We start from the raw sequence: 21,419 nt of genomic DNA, 5'->3' as shown, positions 1-21,419 counted from the left end.
AGAACTGCACTTCCTGATCTTTCTTCGTGTGAATCTTTCCAGACCGAAATTTCAGAAAATAACTAGACTCTAAATATAGCTGATATATATTTTCTATCTTTTATAGAGTTGGAAAATCCATTAAACATGTAATTCTTCTTTTTCCGATAGTTAACTTAAAATTAAAATGGCACAGTGGTTATTTAAAAATAATAAAAATCTACTGTGGTAGAGAATTATTAAATATGTTTTTTTTGAAAGGTCATGTAATGTTTTTGGTTCGAAGTGTGTAAATTAACTGGAATATACTCAATTAAGGGCTCTTCAGAGTGTAAAGGTTGCAGACTCCTGAACCATAGCTATTAACTCGGGATTCATAGTTTTCCCCTGAGTCATTTTAACTAAATCTCCAGCCAGCATGTGGTGTTGTCCAAACCAAAGCTGAAAAGGATTTTTCACAAGGTGACGAACATCTGAGAAACCGACTCGCCATCGACAGGTTTCCTGATCCGTACACTCTTTGACCAATGATGCATGAACTGCTTTTATTCCAAGGATAAACGTGAAATGACTGCGCACATTTTTCCTAAGCTTTTGCTGCTTGCAGTGTCATTCACTGCCTTTGTCGCCCAGATTGAACATAAGCCACTGAGTCATTGTACCTTTTTTTTCTCCTGTTTTTTTTGCTTAGCTAAATGACTTGGACAGCAAATCAAAAACCTTATTATGTGGTCTTTTTCCTTTCCCTATGAGTCACTTGTAAAGCAACAACACAACATTTAATGTTAACCAGGAATCTTCTCTATCCAGTAGTTGGATTGATTTGCATTATTTTAGAGTACCTGCAGATATTTTATTCAAATAGTGTAGCTCAGAATATTTTAGAAAACTTTTCTAGGTCATTGTGTCCTCTATGTGCTCAAAATTTATCCTTTTCAATGTTCTAGGCAAAACAATTGGATAATTTCCAACAGGCATCGGCGTACGTTTTGTCATGATCATATTATAGATGGGGGTTCTCATTCGTAGCATTCGTTTCAATGTCTCATTATGAGATCCGCCCCCTCACAGGAATTTATTCCATTGAGTCAATCCTGATTGGCTGGTGATCGGGACATCTTCTTCACCTATCCTAGAAGTAGTTTACGCCACGATGCAGCGCTATTCAGAACCTCTTCTCGCTTCAAGGCTTATCTCACAGCAGGCTAGCTAAACTGTGCTTAGGGAGGGAAATATTTTAACTAACTCTCTGTTGTAGGGCGCTAGCTGCTACTACTACAGTTTTCACCATACTCTGGAGCTATTTCCCCCTTATTAACTTATTAGGTAATATTACCTGTATTATAAATCAGATCTGGGGACATTTCCAGCTAATAGATTAAAAAAAAGTAAATTTCATTGATGAAATTAGGAAGCAGGGACAGTAATGGTTTCATTTAATTCTACAAATGTATTAATGTTTAAATCATTATAAGCCAGGAATATGTCTCCTAAAACTGTTAGTATTTTCTCAAGATTAATAAAATGAATTAATTGATAGTGTTTTTTTATAGAAAACTAGAACTTTGTCTCTGGGTTTGGAGTGAGAGTTAAGTGGTCGAGGGTGGTTAGCAGGGCTTTCCGATTTTTGGGGCCTAAAGAGCTCCGCCTCCCCCTAAAGGCTGATTTATACTTCGAAACTAGGTCGTCTGCGTAGGTTTCACAGTAAACGAATGGGATGCATTTCCTGTTTGGTACCTTACTGGCTTGTCTTGTTTGTATGGCTGCCATTGCGGAAAAAAAACTCATGAAGATGGACCAGCTAGAAGAGCAAGGCGTGCAACAACGCTGGGACACTTTTTTTTCACCTTGATCCCCACCCTTTTTCACCCACCGTTGTGGGACAAACACTTCCTCGCCGCCTAGGCCGTATCCCTACCAACAGCTAGTTCGTGATTGTCCCTCTTGCGTTTTTGCAAGAGTGAGAGTGAGATCCATAAGGATCATTACAGTCCAACAAGCGGTGCACTCTTTAATCATCTTTATGCTAACAGAAATGCCGCAACATGCTCACACGCTTTTTTACCGTAATAACAGTCTACACGCAACATTTCCCCCCTCATTCATAAAACGGTAAAATCAGGGACAATTTCAGGGACAGGTTTAGCCGGTGACAGGCGGTCCAAAACGGGGACTGTACCCGGAAATCGGGGACGTCTGTTCACCCTGTTGTTGTGGGCTGTCACACCAGTCAGCTCAGCGTTTTTCTTCTCAAAGTGTGGCTAGCTAATCGGCTGCCGGAATGGCCCCTGCTTCCCCTTACATAGAGGAGAGTTTTTGTGGGAGCTTGCTTTTGTGGGTGCGGGAACAAAATTCCTAGCAAGGATACATCCACTGGATGCGCTCCCTGCCTTTTTGTTCCTATGCTTCCATGCTGTGACAGTTTAATTTTATAGACATGGAATATCTAAGCCCTGATTAGCAGCTATTCACATGGCTGGATAACAATACATAGGGATGGTGTGTGACTGAAATGTCGCACAATTTGGAGTACACAGAGAAAATGACAACTCCATTATCCTTAATGTATCAAACCAATGTCCAACACAAAGTTTGACTATTTACAAAAGTCTTAAAATACGTATATAATGGAGATACATTTTGTATTCTCACCCACCTGAGCCCACTATTAATGTATGTTTAACCATGTCAGTTTGAAAATCGAAATACAATCTAATAACAAACTATACTTTATGTTTTTCCTCTCCCAGTAATGTTTGTCTGCGAGATCCTCTACTGTGGAGACTAAAGCAAGAAGATATTTGTAAAATCTGTTTAAAACCTTGGGCTATTATCTTGCAATGATTTGTTTTTTGTATCAGCTTTAAAATGTTCTATACTCAGCAGTTCTTGGTTACAGGGAACAAAAAGTGTTGGTTTCATATCTAATATCCAGATGTCCCAAGGCTACTGTAGAAATAACAGATTTTCACTTCGGCCTCAAAATTGTTTGAATAATCTTTAATAGCTATTGCAGATTTTTATTCAAAAGTTTTATTCTCATCAATTATATGGACTAAAAGATAAATAGCAGCAGTGAAACTATGCAATATTGATGGTATGTCGTTTCAATCTCCTGCTTGAGCATGGTCATCAACTATATATATATATAAAAAGGCCACCTCTAAGTACCGTTCAAATTTCTTCCTCACAATGTTTCTCTCACAGTGGCAGTATTTTTTCAAGCTGTTAGAAGCACAGACTGATCTTGAATCAGGTGACTTCACGTCATCTCCAAATGGGGTAGGTGTCAGGGTTACATCTGCTCCTGTTGTGCCCTTACTGCTGCCATCTGCCATCACAAGTCAGCTTGTAGGCCATTGTTCACATGCTCCTTATCTGAACGACCTCCGTACTAGATTTACAGTAACACAGATTTTATCTTAATGAAAAACAAACCTTGGTAAATGCTGGAAATCTGTTACAGTGGGTCTGCAGCAGATATTTTTAGTTCTGCTAAAGTAAGCGGAGTACTTCATATCTGCTAACATTGCTATGTTATAGCTGGCATGAAGTGATTTGAAGCATGAGATGAGTTGATGCGTTTTTTTTTTACACTCCATTTTTAGATTTAAGCCTCAGCGCATGTCTTGATGCTGATGATGGAAACGTTTTTTTAATCGATATATATATATATATATACACTCACCGGCCACTTTATTAGGTACCCCATGCTAGTAACGGGTTGGACCCCCTTTTGCCTTCAGAACTGCCTCAATTCTTCGTGGCATAGATTCAACAAGGTGCTGGAAGCATTCCTCAGGGAGTTTGGTCCATAATGACATGATGGCATCACACAGTTGCCGCAGATTTGTCGGCTTCACATCCATGATGTGAATCTCCCGTTCCACCACATCCCAAAGATGCTCTATTGGATTGAGATCTGGTGACTGTGGAGGCCATTTGAATACAGTGAACTCACTGTCATGTTCAAGAAACCAGTCTAAGATGATTCCAGCTTTATGACATGGCGCATTATCCTGCTAAAAGTAGCCATCAGAAGTTGGGTACATTGTGGTCATAAAGGGATGGATATGGTCAGCAACAATACTCAGGTAGGCTGTGGCATTGCAACGATGCTCAATTGGTACCAAGGGGCCCAAAAAGAGCCAAGAAAATATTCCCCACACCATGACACCTCCACCACCAGCCTCAACCGTTGATACAAGGCAGGATGGATCCATGCTTTTATGTTGTAGACGCCAAATTCTAACCCTACCATCCGAATGTCGCAGCAGAAATCGAGACTCATCAGACCAGGCAACGCTTTTCCAATCTTCTATTGTCCAATTTCGATGAGCTTGTGCAAATTGTAGCCTCAGTTTCCTGTTCATAGCTGAAAGGAGTGGCACCCGGTGTGGTCTTCTGCTGCTGTAGCCCATCTGCCTCAAAGTTCGGCATACTGTGCGTTCAGAGATGCTCTTCTGCCCACCTTGGTTGTAACGGGTGGTTATTTGAGTCACTGTTGCCCTTCTATCAGCTCGAACCAGTCTGGCCATTCTCCTCTGACCTCTGGCATCAACAAGGCATTTCCGCCCCCAGAACTGCCGGTCACTGGATGTTTTTTCTTTTTCGGACCATTCTCTGTAAACCCTAGAGATGGTTGTGCGTCAAAATCCCAGTAGATCAGCAGTTTCTGAAATACTCAGACCAGCCCTTCTGGCACCAACAATCATGCCACGTTCAAAGTCACTCAAATCACCTTTCTTCCCCATACTGATGCTTGGTTTGAACTGCAGGAGATTGTCTTGACCATGTCTACACGCCTAAATGCACTGAGTTGCCGCCATGTGATTGGCTGCTTAGAAATTAAGTGTTAACGATCAGTTGGACAGGTGTACCTAATAAAGTGGCCGGTGAGTGTATATATATATATATATATATATATATATATATATATATATATATATATATATATATATATATATACACTAAAGGTTCAGAGTTCACACAGCAGCAGCTGCTAAAAAGGCAGTGGGTGATTGTTTACCACATATAATGTGGTAGAATGTAATGCAACTTTAGCTGCAATTCAATTTTAAATCCCTTCTCCTGCATTATTAAGTGTAGAAAATATACTGTATATAAAAACAAAACAATGCATCTTTTTATAGTTTATAGAAAGACTCATTACTTTTTTGTTAAGCGGTACTTTGGATCAGTTAGAGACTAAATTATTTATTTTGCTGAACGCCATCTGTTCTTTAAATAAACAGTTTGATGTAATTTAATTTTTTAAACTGTTATTTTGGGTTAACTAGGCTCAAGCCAGATTTATACCTGTAGTTCATTTTGAATTCTACACAGTTTCCATCTGGAAAGGCTCCTGCGGAAAGTGTTTGTAACATAGAGGGACATTCAGTTCAATTCTATGAGCTGATTCGATAAGTCATTAAGTGGCACATGCCCCCCATGTCCTGCTTTTTAGCTAATTGTAACACATTATTCATTTGTTTTACAACTAGCGGAGTTAACAGATTAGTCAAACTTTTACCGAATCCGGTAGGCAGGAACGGGAAAATATCTTTCTCACCAACAAAGGAAAAAATCTTGTCCTTTTGCTCGTTTTTCAAAAACAAATGGGGGGTATGCCAGTTGAAACCAGTGCAGCCATGATTGTTTAGTTTCACCCTTTAGTATCTGGTTGATATGTCGAGGTAATACTTAATTGTAGGGTCAATTTTGAGTATCCTTTTCCAAGATTCCAACAATACTTGACTTGAATTTGTCCATTTCCCCCTTAAGGAGCCGGTGGAACTACATCACGGTTGTTGGCTGCCTTGTCAATGTATTATTATTATTATTATTATTTAAGCTCCCTAAATTCTTAAAAGAAAGATCTGGAGTCCTGATGATGACCTAAAATTTGGCGCTGTTTGTGGGGTTTTTTTCTTTTTTTTTTTTTGCTTGTTTAGAATTAGGGTAATTTTTTACTTAGATGTCCATTTATCAGCATTCAATTTGATTTTGCTTTACTATTTCTGTATTGTCTTCTTCTCTAATACTGCCATCTCACTCACAGATAAACTCAACCACTTTTCACACGCCTGTCATGATGAGCAATAGTTACCTCATTCATCAGGATCAGGTATTGCTAAGACACAGGTTCATACTCCTACATTCCACATAATGTAACGTGAGACCCCCCTGAGGAGTTTGCAAGTCAGGGAAACGTGACTCCAGATTTTGTGAAAGAGTATGAATTAGTTTGGAAGCAATTTAGATTTTAGACAAAAATGTTTTGTAATGTGCCACTTAACCTGCACAAGCCTGTAGCAACTGAAAGTGTTAGTACAACAAACTTGAGGGGGGGCGTTCTCCACGACAATCCACAATCACTGAAGTATTTAATCGCTAAATCACTAAACTTGATCTCTAAAGAGAGGCTTGCCTTTAATTTAGTTGAAGAGCTGGAATTTGTTGCAAGCGTTTTACACCCATTATGAATTTTTATCGGGATATCACAAATACAAACTCCGCAGCTTCCATACAGAACCACTAATCCATAATTATTTCCAAGTTATTTTTTTATATTATTCTGGCACTTGAACAGAAGCAATTTTGGTCAAATCAGGAGAAATATATACGGGTTTAATGCAAAACAGTGAAGGGGAGATGTTGCTTTTACATATAGTGAATGGTCAACACCTGGTTTACCATCAGTAGTCAAAATGAAGAAAAAGAAAAAGTATTTCTGTAAAGTGGGATTTTCAAACAGAATATATAATGCACATTTTTTTTCTTCTCTAATACCGAATCAAATGTATTGCCAAGTAGGTTTGCACTTACAAGGAATTTGACTTGGTGGGGATATATATATATATATATATATATATATATATATATATATATACATACAGCATCTATGTGACTATATACAATACAAAAAATACAATAATCTATATACAATATATAGTATATAGCTATATACTATATACACTGTAGATTGTGTGTTGATGTAATGCAGTTTGTCTAGAGATGCTACGTTGCTGTAGCTTGTAGGTCCTGAACAATGGAAGGAGAGAGGCAGTGTCAGTGTCACGGGGGGCTCTGGGCCTTGTTGTTAAGGCTGGTATCGGATGTTCTTGTGGCGTGAGGTTGTGGTCCTGGTGGACCGCAGCTTCCTGCCAGAGGGAAGTGTCTGAGATAGTTTGTCGCTGGGGTGCGAGGGATCATCCACACCCTCCCTGCACACCTCAGAGTCCTGGAGGCATACAGATCCTAGAGAGATGGAAGATTGCAGTCAATCACCTTCTCTGCAGACCAGTTGACACACTGCAGTCTACCCTTGTCCTTGTAGGTGGCACCAGCATACCAGGGGGGTGATGGAGGGGTTGAGGATGGACCGAATGATGGAGGAGTAGAAGTGCACCAAATTTATCCATGGCAGGTTGTTTTTGCAGGAAGTACAGCCTCTTCTAGGCTTTCTTGATGAGAGAGTTGATGTTCAGCTTCAACTTTAGGTCCTGTGAGATGATAGTTTCCAGGAAGCGGAATGACTCCACCTATCAATTGTGGAGTCACAGACGGTGATGAGGATAGCTGGGGCTGAGTTCTTCCTGAAGTCCACAACCATCTCCACTGTTTTTAGATCGTTGACTTCCAGGTTGTTCTCCCTGTAGGAGGTCGCCAGATGGTCAACCTCCCACCTGTAGGCGGACTCGTCTCCCTTAGAGATAAGTCCGATGGGATTGATGTCGTCCGCAAACTCCAATAATACCTATATTAAACCAATAGAATATCAGCATTAATCATACATACTTTTATTGCTCATTTCATAATGTGGAATGATAGAAAAACATCAGGTATGAGTATAGCTGACCCATTTTTTTAAGAGTTACATAAACTTTAAACAAAAGTGGATACAAAGAAAGTGTCTCTATGAGTTTTTTATTATCGGAGGTTTTGGAGGCTGATATGTTCCAATATTAAATTTTTTGTCTGATATCGGACCTGTTTTCAACATATATCGGATTTGGACACCCCTAGCAGAAAGTGCACTAAGGTGTTGATTGGAAAGGACTCCGTTTTCTGGCTTACTGCTTCTGTTTTTTAAAGCAACACTTTCTAAACCTGTTTTAAAACAATGTTGTTTCTTTGTTTTATATTTTGACATCTTCTAGGGATTCAGAGGGCCGCAAGCTCTGTAAGAAAGTGAAGGTGGACCCCAGCTCCAAGCACGAGGGAGCAGAGCTGCTGCATTACAAGTGAGTCACTAGACACTCAGCTGGATGTCAGACACCTCTTCACACATCGGCGCGTTTTGGGAAGTAATGTCACTTTTGCAGCTAAAGCAAATACATCATTCACCACTTACTTCTGGTGCCGTGTGTGTTGTGTTTTCCAGAGATGGGACATTCCACACAGAGTACAACAGACCTGCTACAGTTAAGGTTTGGCTTCCCATGTTTTATTTTTTTGCATTTGCACACATTGTTTGATTATTATTGAACAATAGCTTAGTTTAGGGCTGAACTATACAGACTCTAAAATATTCTATTGGCTGAAAGAACAACCAACTGAAAGAAGTAAATTTGCCAAAGTTGACTAAATGCTTTTTGCATTTAAGATATAGATCCTTCTTTGTCAGTAACTCCTTAACTGTTGTAGCTCAAATTCTCTAGAAAATCCTCTTTTAAAACAGATTTTGCTACCTGATTATAGAAAATACAAAGCAATCAAATATCTAATCATATTATTTAAGCGTGACCCTGTCAGAGATCATAGACCCGAAGTGGTCGTCTATCCACATTCTGCTTCCAGTGTCATAGAGCTGGAGTTATTGCTCAATATTTTTGGGGATAAATGTCCTATTTAGCCATCGAAGTCTGATAGATACGTACACTAAAGGACTGGCAGCTGTAATTAAAGGGAAAGCTTTTTTTTTTATTATTAATATTGCTGCAGTTCTTGTTTTGGCCACAGGTGGCAGTATTATTAGAAAACTCTGTAATGACTCTTTAAGCTGAATTGACCTAGCCTCGTGAGACCATCCTGATCTCGCGAGCTTTAAAGATTTCACTCGCTAATCAGTCTGGAGACTCTCCGTTGAAGAAAATTTGGAGCCGTTCACCAAACGAACGTCCAATCAGCGTTGGCTTTGAGGCGGGTTGAGGTGTGACGCAACGAAAAGCGCGACAGTTCAGTCTAAAGAACATGGCGGCTTCAGCCGATGAAACTAGCGTTAGCGTGGCTATCGAGCAAGTTTTATCGGAATTACACAGTATTTCTTCACTGAAAGAAGAGCTAAACACTGCTCTGGAGGCTTTTGTCAGAGGAAAATATATTTTTGCTCTTCTCCCGACTGGTTTCGGCAAGAGTTTGATCTATCAATTGGCTCCTCTTTGTCGTCGCTCTGTTACGTCATATGCTTCGTTGATCTGATTGGTTTATTTGGCCCGTCTATCACCAACATAGGCCAATCAGCTAACCAGTATTTTCGCCCCTTCCCAAAATTGCTTCAACGGAAGGTTTCCAGTCAGGTTATGAATTGACCTGGACTGAATTGACATCTTCGGTGCTTTTGAAGCTATGAAATAATAATTGTAAATTACTGTTCATCAGCATTAAAATGTCAAAACAATCTTAATTGTTAATATAAATCGTAAACAACTAGAATAGATCCATAAGGCACACTCTTTAGAATAGGGAATAATGAATAATTGCCACAAGTTCTGTTTTTGTCTGTTTTTTTTTGTTTTGTTATTTTACTGTTGAAATATGTAACTATTTTACTTATTCCATGATGTGCCACTGAAGTATAGTTTTTATCAAGACAGAATATCAGGAAGTTTAAGCAACTGAGCCTTTTGTTACTTATTGCTTTTCTCTAAATACCCAACCTCTCATTTTATATCATTATGCTATAGTGGGGCTAATAAGATAATCAGATTTAACATCTGTGTTTTTCTGACAGGAATATTTCCTCCTGACTCATTAGACACACAGCAAACATCACCGCTTTATGACCAGACACACATTCCAACATAGATACCTTAGCATACCTTAGCATTTTAACCCACAGCATCCCCTTGATCACATTTCAAATGGAAATATAAATCAAAATAAATATTTTTTAAATAAATAAATATAAATCAACACATTTTTGTCTATGCCGTGATTTTGTTAGTTTAGTAGCACTCTGTTTGAAGAGAAGGATTGATTCTGACTCTTTTTTTCTTCTCTTTTATCAGTCTATGGTAGCGTTCCTGAAGGACCCATCAGGGCCGCCTCTGTGGGAAGAAAACCCCGAAGCAAAAGATGTCGTCCACATCGAAACAGAGAAAGTAAGTAATGACCTTAACAAAGTTTAAAGTTAGCCTTTTTTTTTTTTTTTAAAGCAGCATATGTTAAAGAGTTTGAGAACATTAATGCTGATCTGCGGTCGCTGTGATCAGAAGGAGACTCCCGCCGAGCAGCCGATGCAACGGTTCAAGTTTTTGAAGATGTATGCTTTTCAAGCCTGCAGGATACCGTTTTCACCTCTGCAACACAAAAGTTATTTCTTGGATGTTGGTCTTCAAAAAGCTGCTCAGTCCTAACCTTATGAGGATGAAAACATTGCCAGGCAGCTCTTCACCTGCCCAATCTGATGGCTATACCATCAGAATCTGTTATAGTGTTATTAGACACTACCTGTCATCTCAGAGTCCTCACATCCACTGTTGATCCAGCTTGGTGAAAGCTGATTAATGACCAGCTAATCTGACAGTTGCTTCTTAAATATATCAGCAAGAGATGGTGCTGAAGGGTGATGTTCTGGAAGTTGCTGAGGTGATCAAAGCGATGATGAGGAGACGTAGCTTCTGTTAAGGTTAACAGATGTTCTTCAAAATCTGAAAGACTTCATTTAGCTGTTGATGTGATGATGTGGACATGTCTAATAGAGGACTGAATGGCAAACATGATGTTTATTCGTGTGATTCCGTAAAAGTTTTAAAAAAACAATCCACTGGACTTGGTTTCCAAGATTTGAAGACGTTTCGCTACCTCTCCAGGAAGCTTTCCCAGCGAAATGTCTTCAAATCTTAGAAACCAAGTCCAGTGGATTGTTGTTGTTTTTTTTTACTTTTACGGAAAGACTATGACCTGGTTGACTGAGAATCTTCATCAGCTTTATTCATGTGGTTTTTTTATGCCCGTCTTTTTTCTATTCTTTTTGAGCCCACAGTGTAGAGAATTTTATTCAGTTTCCAAAATTGGTTAAAGCCAATTCATTTTTCTCTCTGATTAAAAAAAAACAATAAAAAGAATATTATAAAAGTTTTCCAAATATTATTTTTCTATCCTTTCTGCCCTAATTGGTAATGAGATATTTTTAAAGGAACAAATGTTGTCACACTTTGTTTAAGAGTTAAGTGGTCATAGAACGCCATTTTAAAACGAGAAGAAAATGAAAAGTAAGTTTATATTTAAAGATGTCTTCAACATGGTAAACTATTAACTAGGGGTTAATGTTACCTAAACAGTTTTCAGCTTACCAACCATGCATTTAAAACACTACAGCGAAATATCGGGATTGCAGAAAAGTGCTAATTGTTTGATATAAGTTTATTAATAATAAACTTATATCAAATAAAATAAAACATTTTTAAATAAAGTTAATTATCTTCCCCAAAAAGATGCAAGGGGGTATTCAATATGTCTAGAAGTATTTATAATCTCTGAAAGGTTACTAAGGCTGCACTCTGTGCCGCCTTCCTGTTATCTAACGAAAATGTTGCTCTCTTTTAACGTAACTTGAACTAATATAAAGGCATGATGACTCATCTAAGATTGTAATTTTTTTTTAAAGATTTTCACATCTCTTTTTCCTTTTAATCAGACTTTTCAGCTGCTTATTGGTGCTGGTATTAGCTAGCCCTCTTTTCTTAATGATAACTTCCACACCAAAGAGTGTTACACTACAGAGCTCTTACATATTGATTTTCACTTCTGGAAAAAATATAAAATGTTTGTATTTCTTTCAGCGATCTGTCACTGATCTACTTGTGATCATGAACTTGTTGGCAATGCAAACCTGCTGCTGTTCTTTCTACATGTGCATTTGCAGACCTTTAAGTTTCTTCTTTATGTTTCTCTTTTAAGGACTTCAGGAAGCTACTGAAGAAGGAGGAGAGGCCTGTTCTCATGATGTTCTATGCTCCCTGTGAGTCGTTCTATTGCTGTTATTAGTTATTCATATTAGCGGATGTTCATTTTGTTCAGTGTGATGGGATGACTGCGTGCCAGGGGGTTTGGAATAGAACAATGTTTCTTTTGCTTTTAACATTGACCTTTTAGTTGTTTTTCAGGATTCTCCAGTTTTTGGAGCTCACGGTGAGACAGAAATGATTGCTTCAAGGCACAAAACTGCATGAAACAAAGGAAGACAAAATAGCACCAGGATGTCACAGCTCTGTCCTGATTGCTAGAGTCTCTCAGCAGTTTGAATAGGCAAAGATCACGGGACCAAATTTAATACTGGAGTGCAGGCAATATCTATTATTGCACCCGGAAGATGCTTCAAAATAAATTCAGCTTTTATTGCAGTAATTCAATCTCACAGTTAAAGGTTAAAAAACAACTTTAATTTGGTTTATTTACTGAGTAAATAATTGTTTTAAAAAAAGTTTCCTTTTGGTAAAATTATTGGTATCCCTCTAGAATTATTTCCGTGCATTATCTCTCCCTTCGCTTCTTCTCCTTTTACATTTTGTAAAGTAATATCAACCAGAGAAATGTCTTTCAGAGCAGTCCATTTAACGCCATCTCACTAGACTGTCCACAATCCTTTTACACTGAGATGGCCATGAGGAAAGGTGGATTTTTATCATGTAAAGCGCAGAAAGTTAAAATTATTTTCTTATTCCAGTTTGACTGTAAAATCCACCAGATTTTTATTGTAATCTACTGATATCCCAAAGATTTCATGAGACCAAGGACGTTAACTCTGGAAAGCGAAGTTCACCAGATTGAGGTCTTTTTTGTTTGTTTTCTTAATCTTAAAGAAAACTAATGTGTGTAAATGAATAACACTGAAATAGCTCATGTATAACAAATTATAGCAATTAAAACTCCTTTATTTAAATTGATATTTTTTACCTTAGCTGCAAAAACTTAATGGCATCCATCTGTTGCTGCGGCCCTGGTTTGGGAATTCTTGCAGCTTCTTCTTCATGCACATTTTTGGCCAAATTTTTTCTTGTTTGGTATCTTATAAGCTTTTGTGCAACTGCTTACAGATTTGACTTGGGTGTGGCTACTGAACTAAACTACAGTAAACTAAACAGACTTTCCAGGAATTCTGCAAAGGTCTTATTGCGAAGTATAAGATGTCCTGGTACAGAAAAAAAATTGCACGTTTGACATCTTGGATGAAAGGAAAAAAAAAAACTTTAATTGTAGAACATCTGCAGGCCTTCTAGCCAATCCCACCTGGGATGTCTGTTCCTTTAAAACTTTATCTCATCAGGAGGAAGCAAACATTTCAAAATCCCAGTAGAGTTTAGCAGACTCCACATGTCTACACGGGTCATGGTGGCACAGAGATGGCTTCTCCCCAGAATCACTGGCAAACATCTAATCAGATTGTTTCCAATTGTTGTTTTAAGCCATCTAAGATGTAACAGAGATCTCCCCCTATCACATTGACGCATTATATTAGGCTGTGTGGAAGTCATTGAGTCAGAAAACATTGAATAATCCCTTATGACTTCCAATAGGTTCCCATGCATTAAAACATATTCTTATGGATTTTTTTACATTATATTTTTTTATATCTAATAATTATTACAATCACAGATTTTATAGTTGATTGAAAACTTTAATGTGTAAATTAATCTTTTATTTGTGATGTTCTTTGTTTTTTTTGTTTTTTTGCAGGGTGTGGAGTTTGCAAGAGAATGCAGCCTGTTTTTCAGCAAGCAGCTACAGAAACAAAAGGCAAATATGTAAGTGTCCTACCTGTCCTCCATTATCGTAAATCCCATCCCCTTTCTTTATTTCTTCTGCAGATAGTAAGAGACAAATTATGTATGCAAACGTTCAGATTCTCCTGCCAGCCTTAAATAAAGAATGTCTTGTTGTTTTTTTAAAGTCTCCTCGAAATATTCTCCATAGGATTAGATTTTCATTCATTCATTTTTCCGTACCATGAGTTCCCATCTCAGTCAAAAGTATTGATGACTGTCCAAAAGATAAAAGTGCAATAACTGAAATAAAGACTCTTTTACCGAATCGTTTAATTTGAGAACTCAATTTATATAATTTTATGTTTTTCATATTCAATAAAAAAAAACATAACTATGTTGCCTGGAAGTTAGTAAGGAATCAAAATAAATAAATAAAAAATCCTATTATAAACCTGTATTTATAAAACTGGAGCTCCTCTGAGTAACTCCCTTATAATCACATTTAAAGTTTATGAATTGGGAACAAAATACAGAACAAAAATTATAGTCAAACTCACTTAGTTTTACTTTGTTTTCATCAAGACACCTGAGCTGCAGTGATGAGCTCCGATAGCTCAGTGTGAAAAACAGCTGATTCCAGGCTGTTCTCTACATCCAGTCTGTTCCTCTGCTTGGTTTGGATGTGTGTCACAGCTGAAGGTGAACTCAAACATATAAGAAAAACTTACTTTTTGTTTGATAAAAGCTTGTTAAATTTTTCAATTGGGTCCTCCCAAAGCAAAACAGATCCCAGACCTATTTTATTTTACTACCAAAAAAATTTAATATATTCATGAACCCCTTGCAAAGCACTCGTGCACCACTAGGGGTACACATACCTCCGGTTGGGGATCACTGCCCTAGACGTGTCTGTACGAGCAGACACGTTTTCAAATAACTGCACAAATTCAGGGGTGCAGGATATGCAAGTATAAACATTTAAAACTTCAACACTGATTTTTTTTTTTTTACTCTCAAAATCAACTGAGGCTACAGTTTTTTAGTACTCCTACACATTTTGCACCATCAATAGTAACGATATTAAAATAATAATAGTAAAGAAAAACATCTGCACACAAATGGCATGGTTTAATGCAATTTAATCAAAAAAAAAATTAAGTAATGCTTTATACGTTGGCACCTGATTTAAGACATGCAAACCTTTGTCAGGGGAGGGGATGTCAATGAAGAAAAATAACCTATTTTTTTAATTTAAATTTTTACATTTAACCTCACCTAATTTTATCATTCCATTTGTTATATATGACATTAGCACTTACCTCTGTAAAGTGCTGTTTAAGTATTGTTTATTATAACGATCATTTTTTAGATCATTTTTGTTATTATTACTTAGACAGAATTAATTGTCATTTTGTACACACAGAGTGTATACAAAAATAAATTTCGTTCACTACAGCTCAGAAAGCATTTCCATTTTTAAAGTGCAGCAGTGATAAAATATTAACATTGTGATCAAATGTAAGCACAAGACTGGTATATGGTACTGTTTCCAACATGTAGGGCAAATCTCACAAGAAGCTGTTCTGGAATCTGAAATTACTCCCAACTACATGGCTTAGAACCTCTTCTTTCTTTTAAAACCGCTCTGAACTACCCATAGAAGAAACCGAGGGGGTTTGCATTGATTAATATTTGTGCACCAATCTTTGTAGATCAGCCTTAACATAGCCTTTTGCATGTATAAATTAGTGCTTCTTATTTGAGATCTTTGAAGACCCAGACCCAGAATGTAGAAAGCTACTAGAGCCAAAACCAAGAAGATCCGCAGCTGTAAATGCAGCATGAGGTTTTCTACACAATAGTCTCAGGAAACCAAATACAGATGCATGCTGCACTTTTTTTAGAGTTTGGCTTTCAAAACATTTTATAAAAAGCTGTTCATCTTTACTCCACACTTGTTTGCTCTTCTGTGTGAATATATCAAAGACAACCTTGAGAAATTGAGCTTTATGATTGTAGAAGAACAGAATGTCTTATCTTAAAGGGGAATGAATAATTGTTGCAAGAGAATGCGTACAGTTAGAAAATAAACCGAGGTCCGTTTCATCTTTATTTGCAAAATACTCTGAAGACAAAAGTCTTCCAGGTTCAGTTTAAAAGATATATAAAAATAAAATGCGTATTAAACCCGCTCGTTGTTCCCTCTCTCTTCCCCCATCCCCCCTGTAGTGAAGATTATGAATGTATCTATCTACGTTCTACATCACTGATCAGATGTCCCCTAAGAGACTCATGACTAATGCTTAGTGTTTATAAATCTCTAACATTCGGAAGAAAAAACAAAACAAATTTTCCCGCATTATGAGGGAAGTGGCATAGATAGATTCTCAGAGTTCTTCTCTCACTGCAAGCAACATCTTTGTTGCTTTGAAGTGAACAGTGAGTGGGTGATCTTATTCTGGCCTTAGTAAAGGAGAAGAAAAACTGCATGCATCATCTAATGTTTTAGATTTAGTCAAACTGAAAGAGAAAGAGAAAAAAAATCGAAAACATAAAGAAGTGTTTTATATCTAGTAATTAGTTTATTTTAAGTTTTCTCCTAATCGCTGTGATGGCACAGACGATGAAGATGTGAACCAATGTTAAAAATGGCCCGGTCACCTACTAGGCCTACAATAATGCCTACCAATAATACCTAAGACGAAGTAAGCACCTGATAGGGTTTACTGAGTCTCCCTGTAAATGTTTAAAGAAATGTTAGCTTTGAATTTGATCGCTGGTTGGTTATGTTTATCATTTGAAATTTACAGTTTTTGTACAGTTTGGTGCAATATTTCCTTAGATGTTCTGTAGATTTGTTCATTATTGTAAGGTCAGATTTAAGTAGATGTTTTTAAAGGTGTTGTATTGATACCAGTATGGGGCGGGGCCCTGATCCAGCACTAAAATGGTGCTATCTGTATAGGCAAGTACCAACGATACCATTCTGAGAGCCAAAAGTTTATTCAACTATTGTCACCCATTCCAGGTAGGCAATAAAAAGTTCTACTGGATTCACTTTTTATTAGTCTTTTTCCTGCTTCACAAAGGTAGGCAGCAGCTTGACAAAAACATGATGGCAATTATTTTACATCCAAGTAGTCTGATGTGTGTGTGTATATATGAAGAACTGCAATGTCAAACAGATGTAATCGATATCAGGGCCAAAAAATGGTATCAGTGCAACACCAGTTTTTAAGTACTTTTGGACTTTTAAAGCCTTAAGGTAAAACTTACCTTTTTTTAAAAACTCAGTAGTGTTTTTTACTTGATTAAACTAAAGTGGAGCCACATATGGAGGTACTATTTCCATTTGAAAATCACCTTGACTCGTTAACAAATTTCTATCGCTCTTAGACATTTATCTTGTGCTTAAACAACCTTGGCAGCCTTCAATTGATCCACAACCTCTGAGCCACAGCTTCAAGAATTTTATTCTTCTATTCCAGTAGAAAATGTCTTAAATAAGTTTCTTTTAAAGTGCCCTTGCAGACTGCAGTTCCCTTTTAAAACTTTTCTTTTATTATGTTGGAGCTTCCTGATGGTGGCTAACCCGCTTTGATGTCTGATGTCCTTTCCTCTTTCCTCCGCCGTCACTTCTCATCCCCTCCTTGTCAACTCACGGCAAGCTTTTCTTTCATTTTTGTGATTTGTTCTTAAGGTACTGGCGGGGATGAATGTGCACCCAGCTGAGTTTGACGGCCTTAAGCAGGAGTACAACGTCAAAGGCTATCCGACCTTCTGCTACTTTGAGTGAGTCGAGTCATCTCATTAGTTTCGTTTTGAGGCTATAGAACATCAGGGAGGAAGCTGCTTCTGAAAGAAACCCTTAAAAACAAACAGTATGAAGATGGCAGTCTTATTTTTCTTTTTTATGCTGCAAACATAGCCTTCAAGTATTAATATTGCTTCCTGCAGAACAAGTGTGGATTTTAGAAACTTTGTCCCTTTGCTAAAAAAAGATGCTTTCTTTAGTGAGCAAATAATATGGTTTGGTTCTTGGTGTTGTTTTGAAGCATCAGGTTTGACCATAGAGAGAGATGGTATGATATGAGCAGGCAAGAAGGTTTAATTTATTTAATTTGAACCATTTCTGTGTTAAGCTTTGGAGACACAGCTCTGGTTTAGTATGATTAGTATGGAGTCAGAAAGGGGTCAAAATGTTTGTAAACTTCTAAATCTTAGTTAAAACTGAAAAACTAGAAGTTGATATCTATATCTCACATTTTTACCTTATAATGAGAGAAACTAAAAAAGCAAACATAAAATAAGAATTGAATCTAAATTCAGTTTAGTATTTTAATTACACTTTTTCTTATTTATTTTCTTTACTTTTTATGTTTTCTGATTCAAATCCATCCATTTCAGTTTCTTTTCTTTCTTTTTTTTCCCCTTTTTTTAAGATTCAGATTGCTTTTTCAGTTTTAGGATTTTTTGTTTGTTTGTTGTTGTTTTTTTTACCTGTCTCGTCACAGTCATCTAAATCTAATGGAGAAAGCTTGCTTTTGCTTTTCTAGACTTTCGGGTGGTCATGTTATACTTGCTATAACATGACCATATACTTGTTATACTTACTGAATGCCGTGTGCGTAACTTGTAATTTACATAAAAAACGTGACGTAAGTCGTGCTGCCCAGCGCTAGGCTCTGGTGCTGCCTGAAACAGTTAAGAGAATCGTTAAGCAAGCTGCCAAACGGTGCCGTGGAATTGGAACACACAAAACCGGTTCTGAACAGGAAGCAGTTTCCGATTCCCATCCCTACTTAGCAGTGAAATGAAAAATTCTATATCCTAAAGTGCAGCAGTGATCAAATGTCCCTTTCAATGTTGCATTCATGGAATGTGGGAACTCCAACTACTTGCTCAAGTAGTTGGAGTTCCCACAGTCCATGATCGCTCCAGTACTGCTGCAAGCTGTCAATCACATTTCCCCGCCCACTCCCGTAACATTGGGATCAAAGTCTGAATGTGAAAGAAAAAAAAAAATTATTTGAAAGTGTGTAAAAAAAAATCCTGACACTGAAAAAAGAATTTTAAACAAAAAAGATAAATAATAGAAACTGAAAGAGATTTGAATCTAAAAAAAATAAAATCAAAAACCGCAATAAAGAAAAGAAACACATAAATAAAAGAAAAAAGTTTCATTAAAATACTGAACTAAATTATGAGGTTTTAAAGTTGAGGGGAAGAATTTATATTTAATTCTTATTATTTTATGTTTACTTTTTTAGTTACTCAGATAAGGTAAAAATTGGACATTCAATATCAACTTATATTTTTTCGGTTTCAACTAAGATACAAACATTTTGACCCCTTTCTCAGTCCATACATTAGATGCAAAAAAAATTGTATTATTTAGGGCTGCAACAATTAATTGGATTAATTTGATCAATTATTAAAATAAGCATCATGTAGTTTATTAATCCATTAAGAGCAACTCACTCAGAACTATTATGAAAAATTATAAAATGTATATAAGGGCTTGTATGTTTTTGTCTGTGAATAATTTGTGTCCAGAACTCTTTAACTTAAAATCTGTATAAAATCTTTTTGCTTTCAGGTCATTAATCAATTAATTAAAGAAATTATCTACAGATTAATCAATAAATGGTAAATGGTAAATGGCATGTACTTACATAGCGCCTTTAAGCGCTATATATAATAAGCAAAATAATTGTTAGTTGAGCCCTAGTTTTATTTAAAACACAATAATTCAGAAAGGTTAATGTCCTTTGGAAGAGAAATAGATAAAACAAAAACTAAAATAGAAAATATTTTGTTATATTTGCTTAATTAAAATTCCATAGTGCAGATGATATTAAAGTGAAGGAATGATAAGGATGAACCATACAAAGAGTGATAGTTTAGGGTTATAGGAAATTGCAGTGTGCATCCTGAATATTCCCTAACTGTTGGACTACCAGGATGCCAGTGTGCTCTGTTTCTTATTTCTCCAGCTCCTGCTTTATCATCCCAATTTCCACATTAAACACTCTTTCATTCCAGTCTGGCCTTTTAATTAGGCCGGGACTGATTAAGTGCCTCTGTGGTTAGAAATTGCGTGTGCTCTTCCCTCCTTCCTGTACATCTCCGCATATCTCTATCATGCATTCGTGTGCTGAGGCACGTGCACACCCGTGCACTTGTTTATAGCCGTGCCAGTGCCAGTCTGTTAGCTGGAAGTGCATTAGTGTCTGAGCAAAGCTAGCTAATGACCATCCGAGTCCATTGGCTTCAATAATGAGTCCCTCACTGATAAACTGCTGCTAATCACAGCAGGGTAAATCAGCATCAACACCTTCAGTTATCTCGCTGTAGCACTCGCTGCAAGCCGAACTTTTTCAAGGTCTTCTAGTGTTTTTACTCCTGCTGTAGAAGGCGGCACTTTTCCCCAGAGTTTAGCCCAACTAAGTTATATTAAAGGGAAAAAAGTTCAACCTTTTTATCCTTGCTTTGTCCTCTTACAATGAAAAGCCGCTGAGACTGTCAGTCAGGCGTTTATATCCAAATTTCCTCAGCTTGGTTTTGCAAGGTTTTATTGTACTTTACAGCTGTAGAGATAAAACCTTGGAATATAGAGTTGGTCATAAATCTCACTGATTGAATTCCAAGCAGCCGCTCTCTCCTCCTGCATTCATCAGTTCACCTAGAAGCATGTTTTAAACCCCAAATCCCATTGAGTAAAATGGTGTATCACCTTTAATTATGTCTATTCTGTATATCAGGAGCTCTGACTGCAGTCATCGCCATCTGTGCTTGCAGAGCTGCAGGGACTGACACTGACCCGTCAGTTGGACGAGCTCCTCTGCCCACATTTAGTCGCAAATCTCACAATCTCTTTTACCTGGTGACAATAAAACAGTTTCAATCTAAATTTAAAGGCATTACAGGTGGCTGGAGGAAATGAGATGAGAAATGCTCCCTGAATACACTTTCCTGCTTTGAACACAAACTATAATACAGTGGGAAGGACACTAATAATCATAAGTCCTTTTTTTTATGCTCTCGGAAACTCTTTAATAAGAGCTGCTGACTAAAGGTTTTAACCTTGATCTTTGCTTTTTCTTTTTTTAAGCTGGAAGGATTTGTGATCTGATCTTTTCTTTTTTCCACATGTTTAGTTATTTTTTATGCAAGTTCTAGAGAAAGATGAGGAACCATAGTTTTGGCTTAAAAAAACACACCAGTTAAACAGTGTAGAACACTGAAAACTCTAAAGTTTTATTTTTTTATGCCGTAAAAGCATATCGGCAGATTAATTTTCTTTATGATGAACATTTCATCTTTACAGCAGAGGTTAGGAACAATGAAGAACTGGCATGGTGGAACTTTGTGGTGGAGAAAAAGCATTGGCTTATTTTTTTCTTCTAATAGTTATTAATAGGAGCGCTATGCAAGGAATTTATTCCCCTTATAGCCCTTCCTCATGCAGAAAATACTCAACATGAAATAGGAACATAGTAATCAGAT

General features: G+C 37.2%; 1 protein-coding gene across 1 annotated transcript in view; it reads left to right on the top strand.

The window, feature by feature from the left end:
- pdia5 (protein disulfide isomerase family A, member 5) overlaps positions 1-21,419 on the top strand; it is a 111,272-nt gene that overhangs the window by 30,468 nt on the left and 59,385 nt on the right. The window contains exons 4-9 of the mRNA XM_038277740.1: positions 8,142-8,225; positions 8,366-8,411; positions 10,212-10,304; positions 12,106-12,166; positions 13,882-13,949; positions 17,611-17,702. Coding sequence (XP_038133668.1) covers positions 8,142-8,225; positions 8,366-8,411; positions 10,212-10,304; positions 12,106-12,166; positions 13,882-13,949; positions 17,611-17,702 — 444 coding nt within the window. The remainder of the gene's footprint in view (positions 1-8,141; positions 8,226-8,365; positions 8,412-10,211; positions 10,305-12,105; positions 12,167-13,881; positions 13,950-17,610; positions 17,703-21,419) is intronic.

This window comes from Cyprinodon tularosa, unplaced genomic scaffold, assembly GCF_016077235.1.
Source record: "Cyprinodon tularosa strain WSP-4 unplaced genomic scaffold, ASM1607723v1 ctg134, whole genome shotgun sequence".
NCBI lineage: Eukaryota > Metazoa > Chordata > Actinopteri > Cyprinodontiformes > Cyprinodontidae > Cyprinodon > Cyprinodon tularosa.
Note: the sequence above shows the minus strand (reverse complement) of the source record. Positions and strands in the feature narration are given on the sequence as shown.